Below are 13,257 nucleotides of genomic sequence, written 5' to 3'. Positions count from 1 at the left end.
GAAGCGATGCTGAGCAGTCTGGGTAGTGTTCATGTGTAATCAGGCTTGCTGCTGAGCTCTGATTATTCACTCTACCATTCACAATTAAATCAGATTTACAAGCTGTGTCTAGCATGCCAGCTTTCTGCAGCATTTGTGGTTTAAGGCAATTTTAGAGGGTGCTTTCACTTGCTGTTATGGGTTATGGGCAAATAATAATAAAAAATTGCGATGCAGCTTCATTCTCTGTTAGGCACTGTGTTTGTGGTTTCACAGGGTGGGTAATCTCAATGTGAATCCTGGGCTTTTGCAATGTGTCTTTTCGCTTAAACAATTGTTTCGGGGACTGCTGGGAAAAGCCAGAACAAATCTGTGTTTTCTGTAGAACTCTGAGCTGTGTCCATTTGAATCACATGTAGTAAATGTAACTCCCCCCAGCTGAACTCCTTCACTTGATGTAGTGTGACAACACAGAAGATATTTTACCCAAAACATGTTCCAGTACGGGTGGGTGGTGAACATAAGGATATTTAGGGGAAATCTTGCTATTCTACCAGCAGTAGCAGTAATAGCATTGTTACTGTATTTAGGTATGCTTGTGTCACCTAATTTAAGCTTTGAAATGTTAAATATTTGCAACTTACCTAGGCTTCTAGGCTCCTTTTATAGTCACTGGGTGAGGGGAGTCATGCTCTTGGCAGTCTCTCACTCTGTCCACTGGCTATTCAGTGGGCACAGTCTACCTAGCTTAGTTCTAAGCTCCGAAATTGTAGAAGACTAAAGTCAGGTGAGATGAATCCCTCCCTCCCTGGTCAGCATGCTTAGCATGAAGCAGTGTTAACAATCCCAGGCTGAGCTGCACATGACTGCAGGTTTGGCTGGGTCCCAGTGGGACTATTTGCATAGTAAAGCACTACCCTGTGTAACCACTCCAAAATCTGCTCCCTGGGGAGTAGTAACAGTTCTTACAGCATTTGATTTAGTGTGGTGAAGATTCTGCAATGTTTGAAGAAGGTGGAAGAGAACAAATGTGCTTCTGCATGTGAAAAAGGGGGAGGGGGATCAAGTCTTTGCTAGAAATGGTAAAAATAGTATTTTGAATGAAATTACTTCATGTATTTTAAAGAACTAATTGGGATGTTCTCTCTACAGCTGCCCTGTCAGCAATTAAAGCATCAGAGCTGTCACTAATGAATACTACTCAAAAATCAGCATTTTTAAAGACATCTCATGCTAAAATACCATTGCTGATTCCTAGAGGGAAAACCTGAGTGGTGTGTATTGCTATGCAGCCGTGACTATTGATTGTTACTGCCTTTTTAATAGCTAATGCAGAGTCAAGACAGCAGGTCACCAGAACAGAATTAATATTACAGTTGAATCTGACTTAACTTCAGAATTATTCCTTGTGAAGGTACTGAAAATTTGTAATACTCTTTCGCGTTAAGTAGTTTTTCAGCTTGGGGTGTATGAACACCTAAGATATCTTAGGTACAGCTCAGCGCTGCACTGGTGTCAGCTCAGCTGCAGGTAGCTGGTCACTGTACAAAGGGAGCTTATGTATAACTAGACTTCGTATGATCAGCAAATGAGTACAAGTTTTTTCTAAAGAGAGCAACAAGTAACTTGTGTCCTCTGAGCTTGCTGAGTAAACTCCTGTACAGCACTGAGCTCCTCCTTAAAGGCAGCGAATTGGTGTTGCTCCCATGGAAATTTGGGGGGGGTAGGTCCTCTCTACAACTGGTCTGTGTACGGCTTTGGACAAGGTGCCTGTAGGTTCGTTTTCTGCTACTTTCTAATAATTTTTGAAATGTAGACTGTTATCTTTTGAGATCATGCATTAGCCCAGCTTACAAAAAATAAGAGTAATACCCACATGCCGTGCTTCTCTCTCTGCTGACCCACCTTTTAGTGCATTCCTGTGAGGAATAAGTCATAAATTGATTGAGTTTTTCTCACTAAACCAATGTTAAGTATATAGAATGTTATACTGTTTTCTATATATTGATTAGATTTCTTATGGAGAGCATGTGTTTTAATTTGGCAGAGTAAATATTTCAAGGATCTGTCCGTTTAATGATCAAGGTTTCTCACATAAGTTTTTGTGCCGGAGGCACACAGAAATGGCTTCCTCCTTCTCCTTTGTAATATATACATGCATATATACACATAGATTTTTAGATTTTCGCAACGTGGCTGGACATAGAAATTGATGGTTGAGTACATACATGGAATTACGGTAGCAATCTCACAGTAGATCCATTAATGCTTTTGTCAGAGGGTCCTATTAAGGAGATTAGCAAATCTAGTGAGACGTTAATCTTCCATCTGTTAACGGCTGCAAGGTATCCGATTGCCACTTGCAGAAAGTAAAAGGAACTGAATTTACTCTGCAGAGGTGGCACAATTTGGGGTGCATCAATACCTACACCATTGATGTTCATGATTTTTCTGTTGATTTCAGTGGACTCTGGATCTGCCTGATATTTACAGTGTAACACTGTCAAGGGGACTTACTTCCTTAAAAAATAAATAAAATCTTTGTTATATTGTTACTCTTTCCATTTTTCCCATGTTCAGTCATGCTGCTTCCTTAATCAGTGATGATGTATTTGTTTCTAGAGGTAATGTTTTGGCACTTAAATAGAAGACCCGCATTTCACAAACACTGAGAACCCGTGGATTGCATAAAGGACATGGCAGATGATAGAGATAAAATTATACTTCAGGCTCTTTAGATGTTAATGAAGGCTACTGTTTCAGTGCCTCTGGAAACGAGGCCACTTGAATACTGATAATCGCCGAGAGCTGTGACCAGGCATGGCAAACAGGGTAAGAATATACATCAAGACTGGAGAACGCTTTCATCCTTCTGCCAACACCCTGCCAACACCCGCTACTGGCACTGTAGGAGTCTGGCTTTATGAACTGTAAATGTTAAAATAGTGAAACAGCATGTAGACCATTCACTGTACTGGGTAATGGGAAAAAGAAATTGGGAGAAAGGGGGTGTCAACAGATTGATTCAGCAGAGTCAGACCAGGCATCCATTTATTCACATCTACATTAGAATTCACAGCTGTATTTTTTTGTAGATCTACATTTTCACAGTTGTTTCTGTGGTCAGTCAGTTACAGTTTTTTCTGTATTCTTGACAGATCTTACTCGTTGCATCACAAACTGACTTGTCGATGAGAGTGTTGAAATGTTCTCCTGTACTTTAATTTTCTCTCTGAAGGGGTAACAAAACGTAATAAAGAGAGGTGAAATGTACAGCTGACCAGGAAACACCATGGTATCGTTTCAAAAATACGTGACCTTGAGATGGTATTTTACAGTATTTTATGGTGATCTAATTGAAGTGTACCTTTTTGCCAGGTGTGATATGCACTGATGGTCCTTTCTTGCCCACCACTGTAACTGCTGCTGGGTTATTACTGTTGCTGTACCCCACTACATCTGTTAGCATCTGTCAGCTGGAAACCTCAGACCAGTCAGGGTACTGCAAGTTCATCTATGTCCTCTTTAAAGCCACAAGGTTCAAGTACTTTCATGTTTCAGACTGTATTAGTTCAGTCTGTCCTAAATCAAATACCTTGTAAATGAGACTAATCTCAGAGAAGGTAGTCCCTGTGTATCAGAGCTCTAAGAAACTGCTTACCTAGCATATTTATTTATAGAGCACTAATCACCATGCTGCCTGGCACTGTCCCCATCCACATTTGCGACACGGTGTTGAGCTGACATGCTCTTGCTTGCAGTCCTTGGATTAGAAGGGCAAAACATTTTCAGGGAGGGGACACTTTTCCTCCAGCTTTTCCCCGCTGGCCCAGGAGAACCATAGCTCAGGTAATTCAGTCTGCAAGGCCTCTAGTGCAAACCTGCCTTGAAGTGAGTGGCTGTTACATTGCTGCAGAACTGGACGGACTTTGTGAGATTTTACTTTTTTCTCACATAGCACTGGTGCCCACCAATCCTAAAGGAAGGAGACTTACAATGAGAAATTATGTGGAAGAAAATAGTTGAAATAAAAAAGTGAAAGTCTGTAAATTTGATCTTTACTGTACTCTAACATTTAGTGTAGGATAAAATATAGGAAGGGCCAAATTTTTAAAAATTGGGGAAATCATGTATCTTCCTTGTAGATGACTAGATATTTTGAGAATGCATGAAGTCCTGGTTCATTCTCCAAGTGGTGTGGGCTTAAAGCTACCATGCAGCTAGTTCGTAGAGGCTGTGTGTGACCCGTGCTGTAGTTAACACAAATGGCAGTTTTCTGCTTGTTCTTTCTTCAGGATTAACTAGCTCTCACTACTTAAACTCACCATAGTTGTTGACCCTGGGGCTAAGCAATCCAACTATACTGTAAAATCCTCAATGGCATTAAAGTCACTGAGAGTCCGACACAAGTGGCAATCTTTGCCTCATGGTGAGATTTGGAGATTTGGAGGGGAGTTGTAGACATGGGGAGAAGTTTTCCCCCAAGAAAGGGGATGTCCAGGGATGCCACAAGCAACCTATTTATCCCATATATAAGATATCTGTTGATCCCATTTAGATAAGAAATGGATATATTTTATATGCAACGCAAATAAAACATTGTTTTCTTTAACTAAAGGAGAAATGCTTCTTCCATCAGCTCCAATGCAAGCTTCACATATGCCTGAAGGAAGAAGAAACTCTGAGTTGTTTAACCTGCCTTGCTATGTTTTCATGTGTGTGACACACCTGTGAATTTCTGCTGGCAGGTCGCACTCTCATTTCAAACTAAAGTGCCAAGCACGTCTCTGTGAGATGTGGACAGCATTTTGTACAGAAGAAGTCTGTGAAGGCAGCACAGACCCAGAGAGGTCCTTTGTTTTGGGCTGGCCCACCACAAACTGTGTGGCAAATTTCAGGTAAGGATTGAGATATGTTTTATTTACCAAGTTACTTAAATGTTTTTAGGCTGACAGATAATAAGGCTATCACGGATTCATTTCAGCACTAGTGATGGTAGGAAGAAGGAATTTACTGATTCTTAAACTAATTCCTTCTACTGCTGTGAGCAAGTCACTTACCCTCCATGCCTTATCTTCTGTCTCTCTGCAAATGTGGCAGTGATACTTATCACTTAAAAATTTGAGAAAATACATGATCTGGCAAAGCACTGTTTGTGCTGCAAACTTTCTCAGTGGAAATTATCTTTTTTTTGGGTACAATTTGACAAACGCCTTGGCTAATTAATAAGATGAACTGCAAATAGTAAACAGTCAAGCTAATGAAAGGATCAAAAAGACCCTTGTAGGACACTTTTAAACAGAAGAGCTTGTATTGGAAGTAGCGGGAAACACAGTGAAACATTGACCTTGTCCTGTTTCTCTTTTTAATTTAATTGTGCCATAGAAAATGTCAAAATTCCTCTTAAAGCAGAATCTCTGAATTTTAATAGAAAGATTTTTGGACTGTCTTTGCAGCATTGACTGTAGGACACATAAGGGCTGTAGAGGTAATTTCAGTGATTAGGCTAATTTTAGTCTCAGCGGGAGGACTCTGTTGTCATTTTGGATAAGGGAGGGCACCGTCGCCCTGAAATCCCAGCTGCTTAGCCACAGTGGTTTGGCTGGGTCTTGGAAAATGCATTTTCCTCTTCACCAACAGAGAGCAAAAGCTGACGCATGCAGCGTAATTTGTATGACACATTGTCTGTATCCAAAGAGAATGCTGTGCGCAAACTGCTCTCTATTGAGCCGGTCGTCCTGTTTATGTTTTTTTCACTTAATAGTCCTGAAACAAAGTTGAAATTTTCTATTGATTTTCAGTTGAACCCTTGCCAGTAAACATGAGCTTTGATCTAGAGACAGAACGTGATCCTTTATAGCTATGAGAAAGCAGTTGGATAGGGAAACAATAGCTTCAATCAAAACAGAGATTTTATAGAAGTGAAATTATTTTATGTCTGGAGGTACACGGAAAAATCTAAAACGCCATGCATAAGTCCACAGATGCATATCTGACAGAATTGAAGCAGCCAAAGCAGAATCACATTTTTAATGTTTATAAAGTGCATTCCCTTCACAGCATCATTCAGTAGGTTTGCAGTTCCCTAAATGCCTGTTCTGAAAATTTGAAGAGCTTGATTTGTAGAAGCAGCAGTGGGAATAGCAGTTACTCCGTCTGGGGCAAAATTTAAATCAAGAAAATTGAAGCAAAATTAGGTTAGATTCCTTGCACTATCCTATTATTAGCTACATTTAACTGGACAGTTTGTATCCTTGCAACTGTATAAATGAGATAAGCCTTAAAAGGTCCAAAGTTAAACCCTACTAAGTACAATGGGACCTTTTTTCATTGTGGCTTATGTCTACTTTGTAACGTGGTGATAAACCAAGTAATAAATAGGAAGAGAATTAGAATAGTGAAAGTAGAAAGAAGTCTATATACCTGAGGAAATACCTTTAAACTTTTGAATTAAGCTCTTATTTTACAGTGCTCTCCTCTTCTGTTTGGACATTAGTTTAAGAAATCAACCCATTTCCTCCTGAATTCAGTGGTAAAGCTTTAACTTCTGTGGTAAAAACTGGTAACTGGGGCTTTTGATCTCCATGGCAGGCTTTTCAGTTGATTTTGCAGGGAAACAGGTTTTTCATTCAAATCTGGAAAAACCTTTTTGTTTTTGTAGGTATTTATGGAAATTGCAACCAAGAAGCAGACCATTCCACCACGGTTTGTACAAGGGCTATTTTGATATTAGAATGATGGCTGATTTGTCCCTGTTTTTCTATAATTCTTGCAGGTCTGCAGAACAAAAGGAAACATGGCTGTCTTTTTTGCAAAGGTACTTTATTATACAGTCTTTGAAGACACTGAAAAGAGTCCCAGTCATCTAGACCAGTGATTCCCAAGCTGTGGTAAATATGCCATCATGATAGATAAGCTCTTTCAAAGTGATATTAAGAAAAAAAACATCTCATGTCTTCTCCCTGCAGAAGATGCTATGTGCCGTTCATACAATGATCACTACACAAGGAGGGAAATGCTTCCCTGTGCCTGAACGTGGCTCAGCACAAAACTGGACCAATTCCTGTCAGACATGGTCCCTTCCCTCCACAGTTGTAGAAGTCTCTGCCACCATCGCTCTAGTTGAGCCTGGGGATCTTTCCATGGTGATGGCATCTAGGCAAGCCCAGCTCAGGAACCTCTGCTCTAATGTGTCTGCTGCTCATGGCTGGCTGTATTTTGGTCTAACAAAATGGACCCCAAGGTGGAGGGTCTGGTGGGAGGGTTTGCGTAAATAAAGCTACCTTATTTCAGTCAGCATTTGGACAGAAAACTACTAGTGGTGGGTTTGTTTTCTGGTGACCTAGTTCTGCTGATTGAGGTTTATGTCTTTATCTGATTCTTCAGAGTTGCTGGGGTGGTTTAAATCATCCTTGCTGTGGATGATTTCTGATTCACTCTTCTCCTGTTCAGTCCTTTGAACTGGTCCATACAATGGGATATAACTGATACCAGTAGGAGCCTGTAGTGCAGACTGAGTCATCACAACGACAAGTAGTTTTAGTTTGATTTTTTTAAATCCAGTTTCTCTGCTGCTTACACTGATTTTTACAATGAAGTTTAATACAACAGGGCATTACTGGGGGCCAGAGTCAGCATCCCTTCCAGATACCGCTGGATGCTTTCTTGTCCTCAGAGAACTTTCTACTGCAGTACATCTGTAAACAATCTGCTTCTTATCCAGTTATTGCTTGATTGCTATTCAAATCTCCATCTTGCTATTTATGTTTACAATATTAAAAATTTACTTGTTTTGTACTTGTTTTGTCAGTCGAATAAGAGAAGAGAAGGAAAAAGACTATCCTAAAAGCATTCCTCTGAAGATAATTGCAAAGGATGTGGGAACTTGTGCATATGTAAGTGCTCTTGAGCTAAACGGCAGTCTAAATCCATATCACCTATGAGTGCTACTCACCTCTAAATCCTTTGTATATTGGGAGGGTTCCTTTGGGTTGCAACCTCCTTTAAGGATCCAGCCCCTTTCAAAGTCTCAGCATATGCAGCCCTGAAATGTTTGTTTCCTGTATTTAATGCATGAGCTCCTTTTTAAAGGCAGTGTGCTTGGTAAAGAAATACTGGTTCTGGCACACAAACTAAAGACTGTACAGTGTGAAGTCCCGAGAAACACCTCTAGCAGAACTTACGCATAAGCATCTTCAGAAATGCCAGTACAATGTACCCTTTTTTTGCTTGTAAAGCTGATCTAAACCCGCAGCTGCTTTCATTCAATTCTGCAAAGTTGCAATGTGCTCTATTGTTTATAATGATCGCAAGTCAGTAAAGCTGTGTATATGAACACCCTGAAATTGCCTTAAGCATGTTTTTCATCAATTAACTGATATTGGTAAATTTACAGTCATAAGGTAAATTGGTAAAGAAAGGTCATGCACAGGGTAATTTTCACCTTTTTTATTAAGTAATTTTTAACCAATTTGAACTAAAATCTTGTATGTGGTCAGTTCCCTAGGAATACCCTAGCATTCAGTGATAATCCATCCATTCTTCCTCTGCTTCTTATACATTTGTCCTTTCTTTCTAACTGTGTTTTTAAAAGATCTGTATTTCATGCTCAGAAGCCTAAAGAGCATTTTCAAGGACACGAGAAATTTTTACAGAAGTTAGACTTCATTGGACGTCTCTGTCCAACAGTGAGTCTCCACTTAGAATGCTGTATTTGCATAAAGGAGCCTGCCTTTTTTCAGAAAATCATTATTAAGGTAAACGATAATAGTTAGAATTGCCAGGTTGTTAAGACAAATGTTAATAAACAATAACAATAATTGTGATAGTTGAAATGCAGGACTGCAGATCAAGGTGTGCTCAGGTGTAAATGTCTATAAACCATACATGTACTCAGGTGTTGCACTCTTGTACCAGGGTTTGTTTGGGGTTTTTTTAAATGCCTTTTCTTTTAGCTATAATTAGCTCATGTGCCAAATATGGTTTCCTGATCCTGACAGTCGTAGAAACGACACACTGTAGTCTAGCTATTATCAGTAATAAAACAGTGGAGGAGCAGATGGAAACTTTGTGATGCAAATAGTTCTTATGGCACTGTGGTGCCTGTGCTACAGCAGCTGGAAATGCCCAAGAATTATTTCATTTTTGGAAGGTAGGGAAGGCTGAACACAAGACACAAACCTTTTTATTATATTCTAGCCAAGAGCAAAACTTATGCAAATGTGCTGACCTACTCCTGAGAGCCAGCTGTCATTGCTTCAGGCAAATGTTAAATTTTTTATGGTATGAGCATTCAGATATGTCCTGAAGCGAGATATACAGTATTCACACTACTTTCCTTTGATTGCCATGGCAGCTTGTTACCGTCAGAGACTTACGCAAATGTACAGCTCAGATCTTTTCTAAATGCAAAATGTCAGGGGTTTGTTTCACCTGAACATCCTATGGCCAGTATAAGATTGATACACCACACAGGGGAGCAGGATATAGCAAATGGTCTTGGGGCTGGCAGTGAACATTTACATCGTGGCTCTGCCACCTTCCCTTCTTTGGGCCATTCTATATGCCTGGGCAGTTTGTTGCGGCGGGCATGTGTTTGTTCTGCCAGGGCTGTAGGCTGGCCATGAACCAGCTGCAATCCAAAAGCTGTGTAGTCTTGTTAGCAGAGCCAAACTAGCATGCCTCTAAAGAGGGCTTAGTAACTTGTGCTTGATGTGTGGGAGCTGCCTGTTGGCTTGGAAGTGAGGCCAGCGTGGGTGTGATGGTGCAAGCAAAAACCACTCTGGACACACTCGCCCCACTTTTGCTTCTGCAAGGTGATGGCAGCGGTGCTGCCACATCCCGGTGGGGCTGAGGATGGAGTCATTAATCCTGGTGTGTTTGAAATGTGCTGCCCCGCATAAAAGTAACCAACGGTGTGGAGGTACAGAGTATTGCCCTGCTGTAGGGGCACCAGGCAGCAGGTGCTGAAATCTCACTCTGGGAAGACTGCCTTGTGGAAAGCAGCACTTCCTCTGACATGAAGCTCGGCACTTTGTGCTGGTCACTATACCTATTTAGAAAGCAGTGTTTCTGCAGATCCATGCTTTTCCATAGTGCCAATCAGCAGATTCTGGAGGATGCTGGAGAGGTAGCATTTTAACTGGATGGAAGATTATCAACAGCAGGCGTTTCTGGTATTAAGCCAAATATAGCTTTGAGAAGTCTGTATAGAAAGTGGCAAAAGATGTAGAGATGAACAGCCTGTGTACAGTATTTTCTTACCAGGGAGATCTTCAATAGAAAAGGATGGAAATGACTAACAGTTGATACGAGAACCTCTTATTTCACCGAACAACTCTTTTTTTTTCAAAGGAAACTTGAATGCTTTTAAATTAATCAAACCATTAAGTTTCCCTCTTGCAGTGCCTAAAGTGCAGTCAGTGGCTGTGTCTTTTTACATACTTTAATGTGGAGGTCTTGTCCCCAGTAATCATGGCACTCCCCCATCTGATGGAGCTGTTGGGAAAGTGGGGAGCAAATACAGAAAGTATGTGACAAAGCAGAGGAATCAAACCTTGATCTCAGAGAGCTGGATCTTTATCTATGTAGTATAACTTATTTATCAAGTAAAATTTTAACGGGATACTCTCCATTTTTCAACAATGAATTATGCAGAGCTATTGCACTTCAGATACTCTTTGCAAATCCAAATTTTTAATGCCACTTTCCCCTTCTCCTTTTTTCTGTTCACAGTCAAAAACCCTAAGTGTAACCAATGTTGATACAGCAAATGATGTAATTCTCATGGCCCTGCAGCAGCTGGGAATTAACGTAAGTCATTGCACCAGTTTTAATGAGTCTTCTTGTAGTCATTTTAATAATCAAATCTCTTGCACTTTTTCCAAGTTTTAGGTTATGAACATTAATTTAAAAATCCTTTATCATAGCAATTCAGTGTTGTTGAAATGAAGCAAAAGTGCCTAGCTAATATATAGACCTCCAGAGATCATCAAGTGCCTCAAAAGTTTTGAATAAGTCTCTTATCCTTGTAAGGGATCTGTCATGTTTGAAGTTTCTTTTAAATCTGTTTTGCTGATGCCTAAGAGGAGATATCTTAATGCAAGAAGTGAGAGTTTGATACAGCTCCTTTTGCATATTTCAGTGTGAACAGGAAACCTACTGACCTGCTTGTTAGCTGGTTTCAAAATGTGCAAACATGCATGATCAGCTGTGTCCCCAGATTACAAGTACAAGCACTGCTCTCAAGTGTCCAAATCAGACACTCTAAATATCCATGGACCTTTAGCGTCACATGAGATATGAATGTAACTGAGTGATTGTACAGAATCTGAATGCACACAATTTAAGCAATGGCCTGAAATTGTTTTGGAAAAAGGCTTTTACAGGACTTACAATAATGCAGAATAGTGCACCAAGCAGATGCAGCGATTCCTAGTAGATCAAGTACTGCCTCAACTGGCTCCCTTTGCTCTAAACCAGACAAGGTAGTGCCTCAGGTGTAGTAATCAATCAGTGCCAGGGACAAGAATTCTGCGTCCCTTATTCTGTTTCTCTCATTGTTTCACAATGTGGCTCCAGCCAACACCAATGGTCATAGAAGCTCCTGGATGACAGCTTTTTAACTGGCCTGTCAGTCTGCTGCGTGAGTAACAAGATTTTTTTACAGTCTTAGTCTTGATGTATACATTGGTCTCATTGCACGGAATCTGACAAGTCTTTCCGTACCACAGCCCTGCGTGTGAAGAGTCAAATATGACCAAATGCCACTCTTGTGCTTCCCCAGGGCTTCCAGAGACCCCCAGCAAAAGTTAGAGTAACCTTGGAATTTGCCTTCCCTAGTATTCATTATCCCTAATTTATACAGGCTTTTAATGCATCCAGGGGCCTATTCTGCTAGTTTGGTATTTCCTAGGTACAGCGATTTCTGTCTGTCTGTCTTGTTATGGCTCAGACGTCCCATTTACACCAGGGCTGTGGCTCTGGCCCGAGCTTAGGATCCAGCAGTGTGTCCAATTAAGGTAGCTCTGAAGTTGATAGAGGGACTGCAAAGTGAAGAGGATGGGATGTGAGTTAAAATCCATCCCATTGTCTACCCCAGTCTGCACCAAAAATCAGGAGACTGTGCTATATTGCAACTGCAAGTCTGTACTATGATGTGTTTCATTTTTACCCATTTTATGGGTGTCATTTGCACTTCCTCATTTTGTGTACAGAAAAAACAGGAAAATGGTAGTATTGGAAGAGAGTATTTTGTTTGAGATGAGCAGGAGGAGGAGCTGGTTAGGTTTCAGCTTTGTGTTCTTTCGTATGTAACACAATCAACCCTTCCCTCCTCTTTACGTTTTTATTTAATTTGGAAAAAGAATGAAAGCCGCCTGAAGGATGTAAAATCTTCCCTGCAGAATTATTTTCCCAAGTAATATACCACATTTTTTCACTGCATCTTCATAGCATAAAGCCTTTTTCATTAGAGGCGTATCATAAGATTAGCAATAAAATCAAACAAGCTAAATAAATTAAGCTGTAACCTGTATATCAATCAAACACCCAGCCCCCTCATAGGATTGTTCTGACTGCGAGGAAGATTTTCCTTATGCACCATCTCAAGGGTTTTTATTTATGTCCAGAGAGAACCACTTGAAAGGAGCTCTATGACTTTTCAATGGCAATTATAAAAACTACATTTCACATGTTGTGTGATTAATGGGGCTATTACTTTGGCTGAGTTCACTCTGGTTTAATGCATCAGGGTTTTTCCCTCTGTGATTTATCTGGTAAAATGACAACTAGTTCGTGCAAAATGGCATTGTTCATCTGTTCCAAATTACCAAGTGGGGCAGGAAGAAGGGCCTTGGGTTTCCCAGCTCCGTAAGTACACTTGCTGATTTTTCTGGGACAGCCACATTTATGCTGACAAATGGCCTCATAAAGCCCATAAAGGACAACATTTGCAATCGAGAGATGAGCAGTCGGCCTCCTGAAACTGCGCTTACTAGCTCTTCCCCTTCCCCTGCTTCCCCTTCACAGCAATGAACCCTTTCATATATATATTTAAAAGGAAAAATAAATACCCTTTCTTGTGCTCCTCAGCTGTATTTATTTGCTCCTGGCTGCTTGCCCTGAGGCATCAGAGATGTCTCCAAAGCCTATTTATTTTCCTTCTGCCCCCTGCTAGCTAACTTAACAGCAGTGCTAATATGGGCCAGAAAGCTCTGTCAGTCAGAGAGCAAACTGCGAAGGCTATATTGAGTGTATCAGCATTACACTGGGTGCATG

At 40.6% G+C, this 13,257-nt stretch overlaps 1 protein-coding gene across 1 annotated transcript in view; it reads left to right on the top strand.

Annotated features, from left to right (window-relative positions):
• The window catches only part of ARHGAP20 (Rho GTPase activating protein 20), a 60,706-nt gene that overhangs the window by 30,146 nt on the left and 17,303 nt on the right, over nt 1-13,257 (top strand). The window contains exons 5-8 of the mRNA XM_059821616.1: nt 4,728-4,877; nt 6,755-6,796; nt 7,790-7,874; nt 10,714-10,791. Coding sequence (XP_059677599.1) covers nt 4,728-4,877; nt 6,755-6,796; nt 7,790-7,874; nt 10,714-10,791 — 355 coding nt within the window. The remainder of the gene's footprint in view (nt 1-4,727; nt 4,878-6,754; nt 6,797-7,789; nt 7,875-10,713; nt 10,792-13,257) is intronic.

Source organism: Gavia stellata, chromosome 1 (assembly GCF_030936135.1).
Source record: "Gavia stellata isolate bGavSte3 chromosome 1, bGavSte3.hap2, whole genome shotgun sequence".
Classification (NCBI taxonomy): Eukaryota; Metazoa; Chordata; class Aves; order Gaviiformes; family Gaviidae; genus Gavia; species Gavia stellata.
The sequence above is the reverse complement of the archived record's forward strand: the minus strand, read 5'-3'. Positions and strand labels throughout refer to the sequence as shown.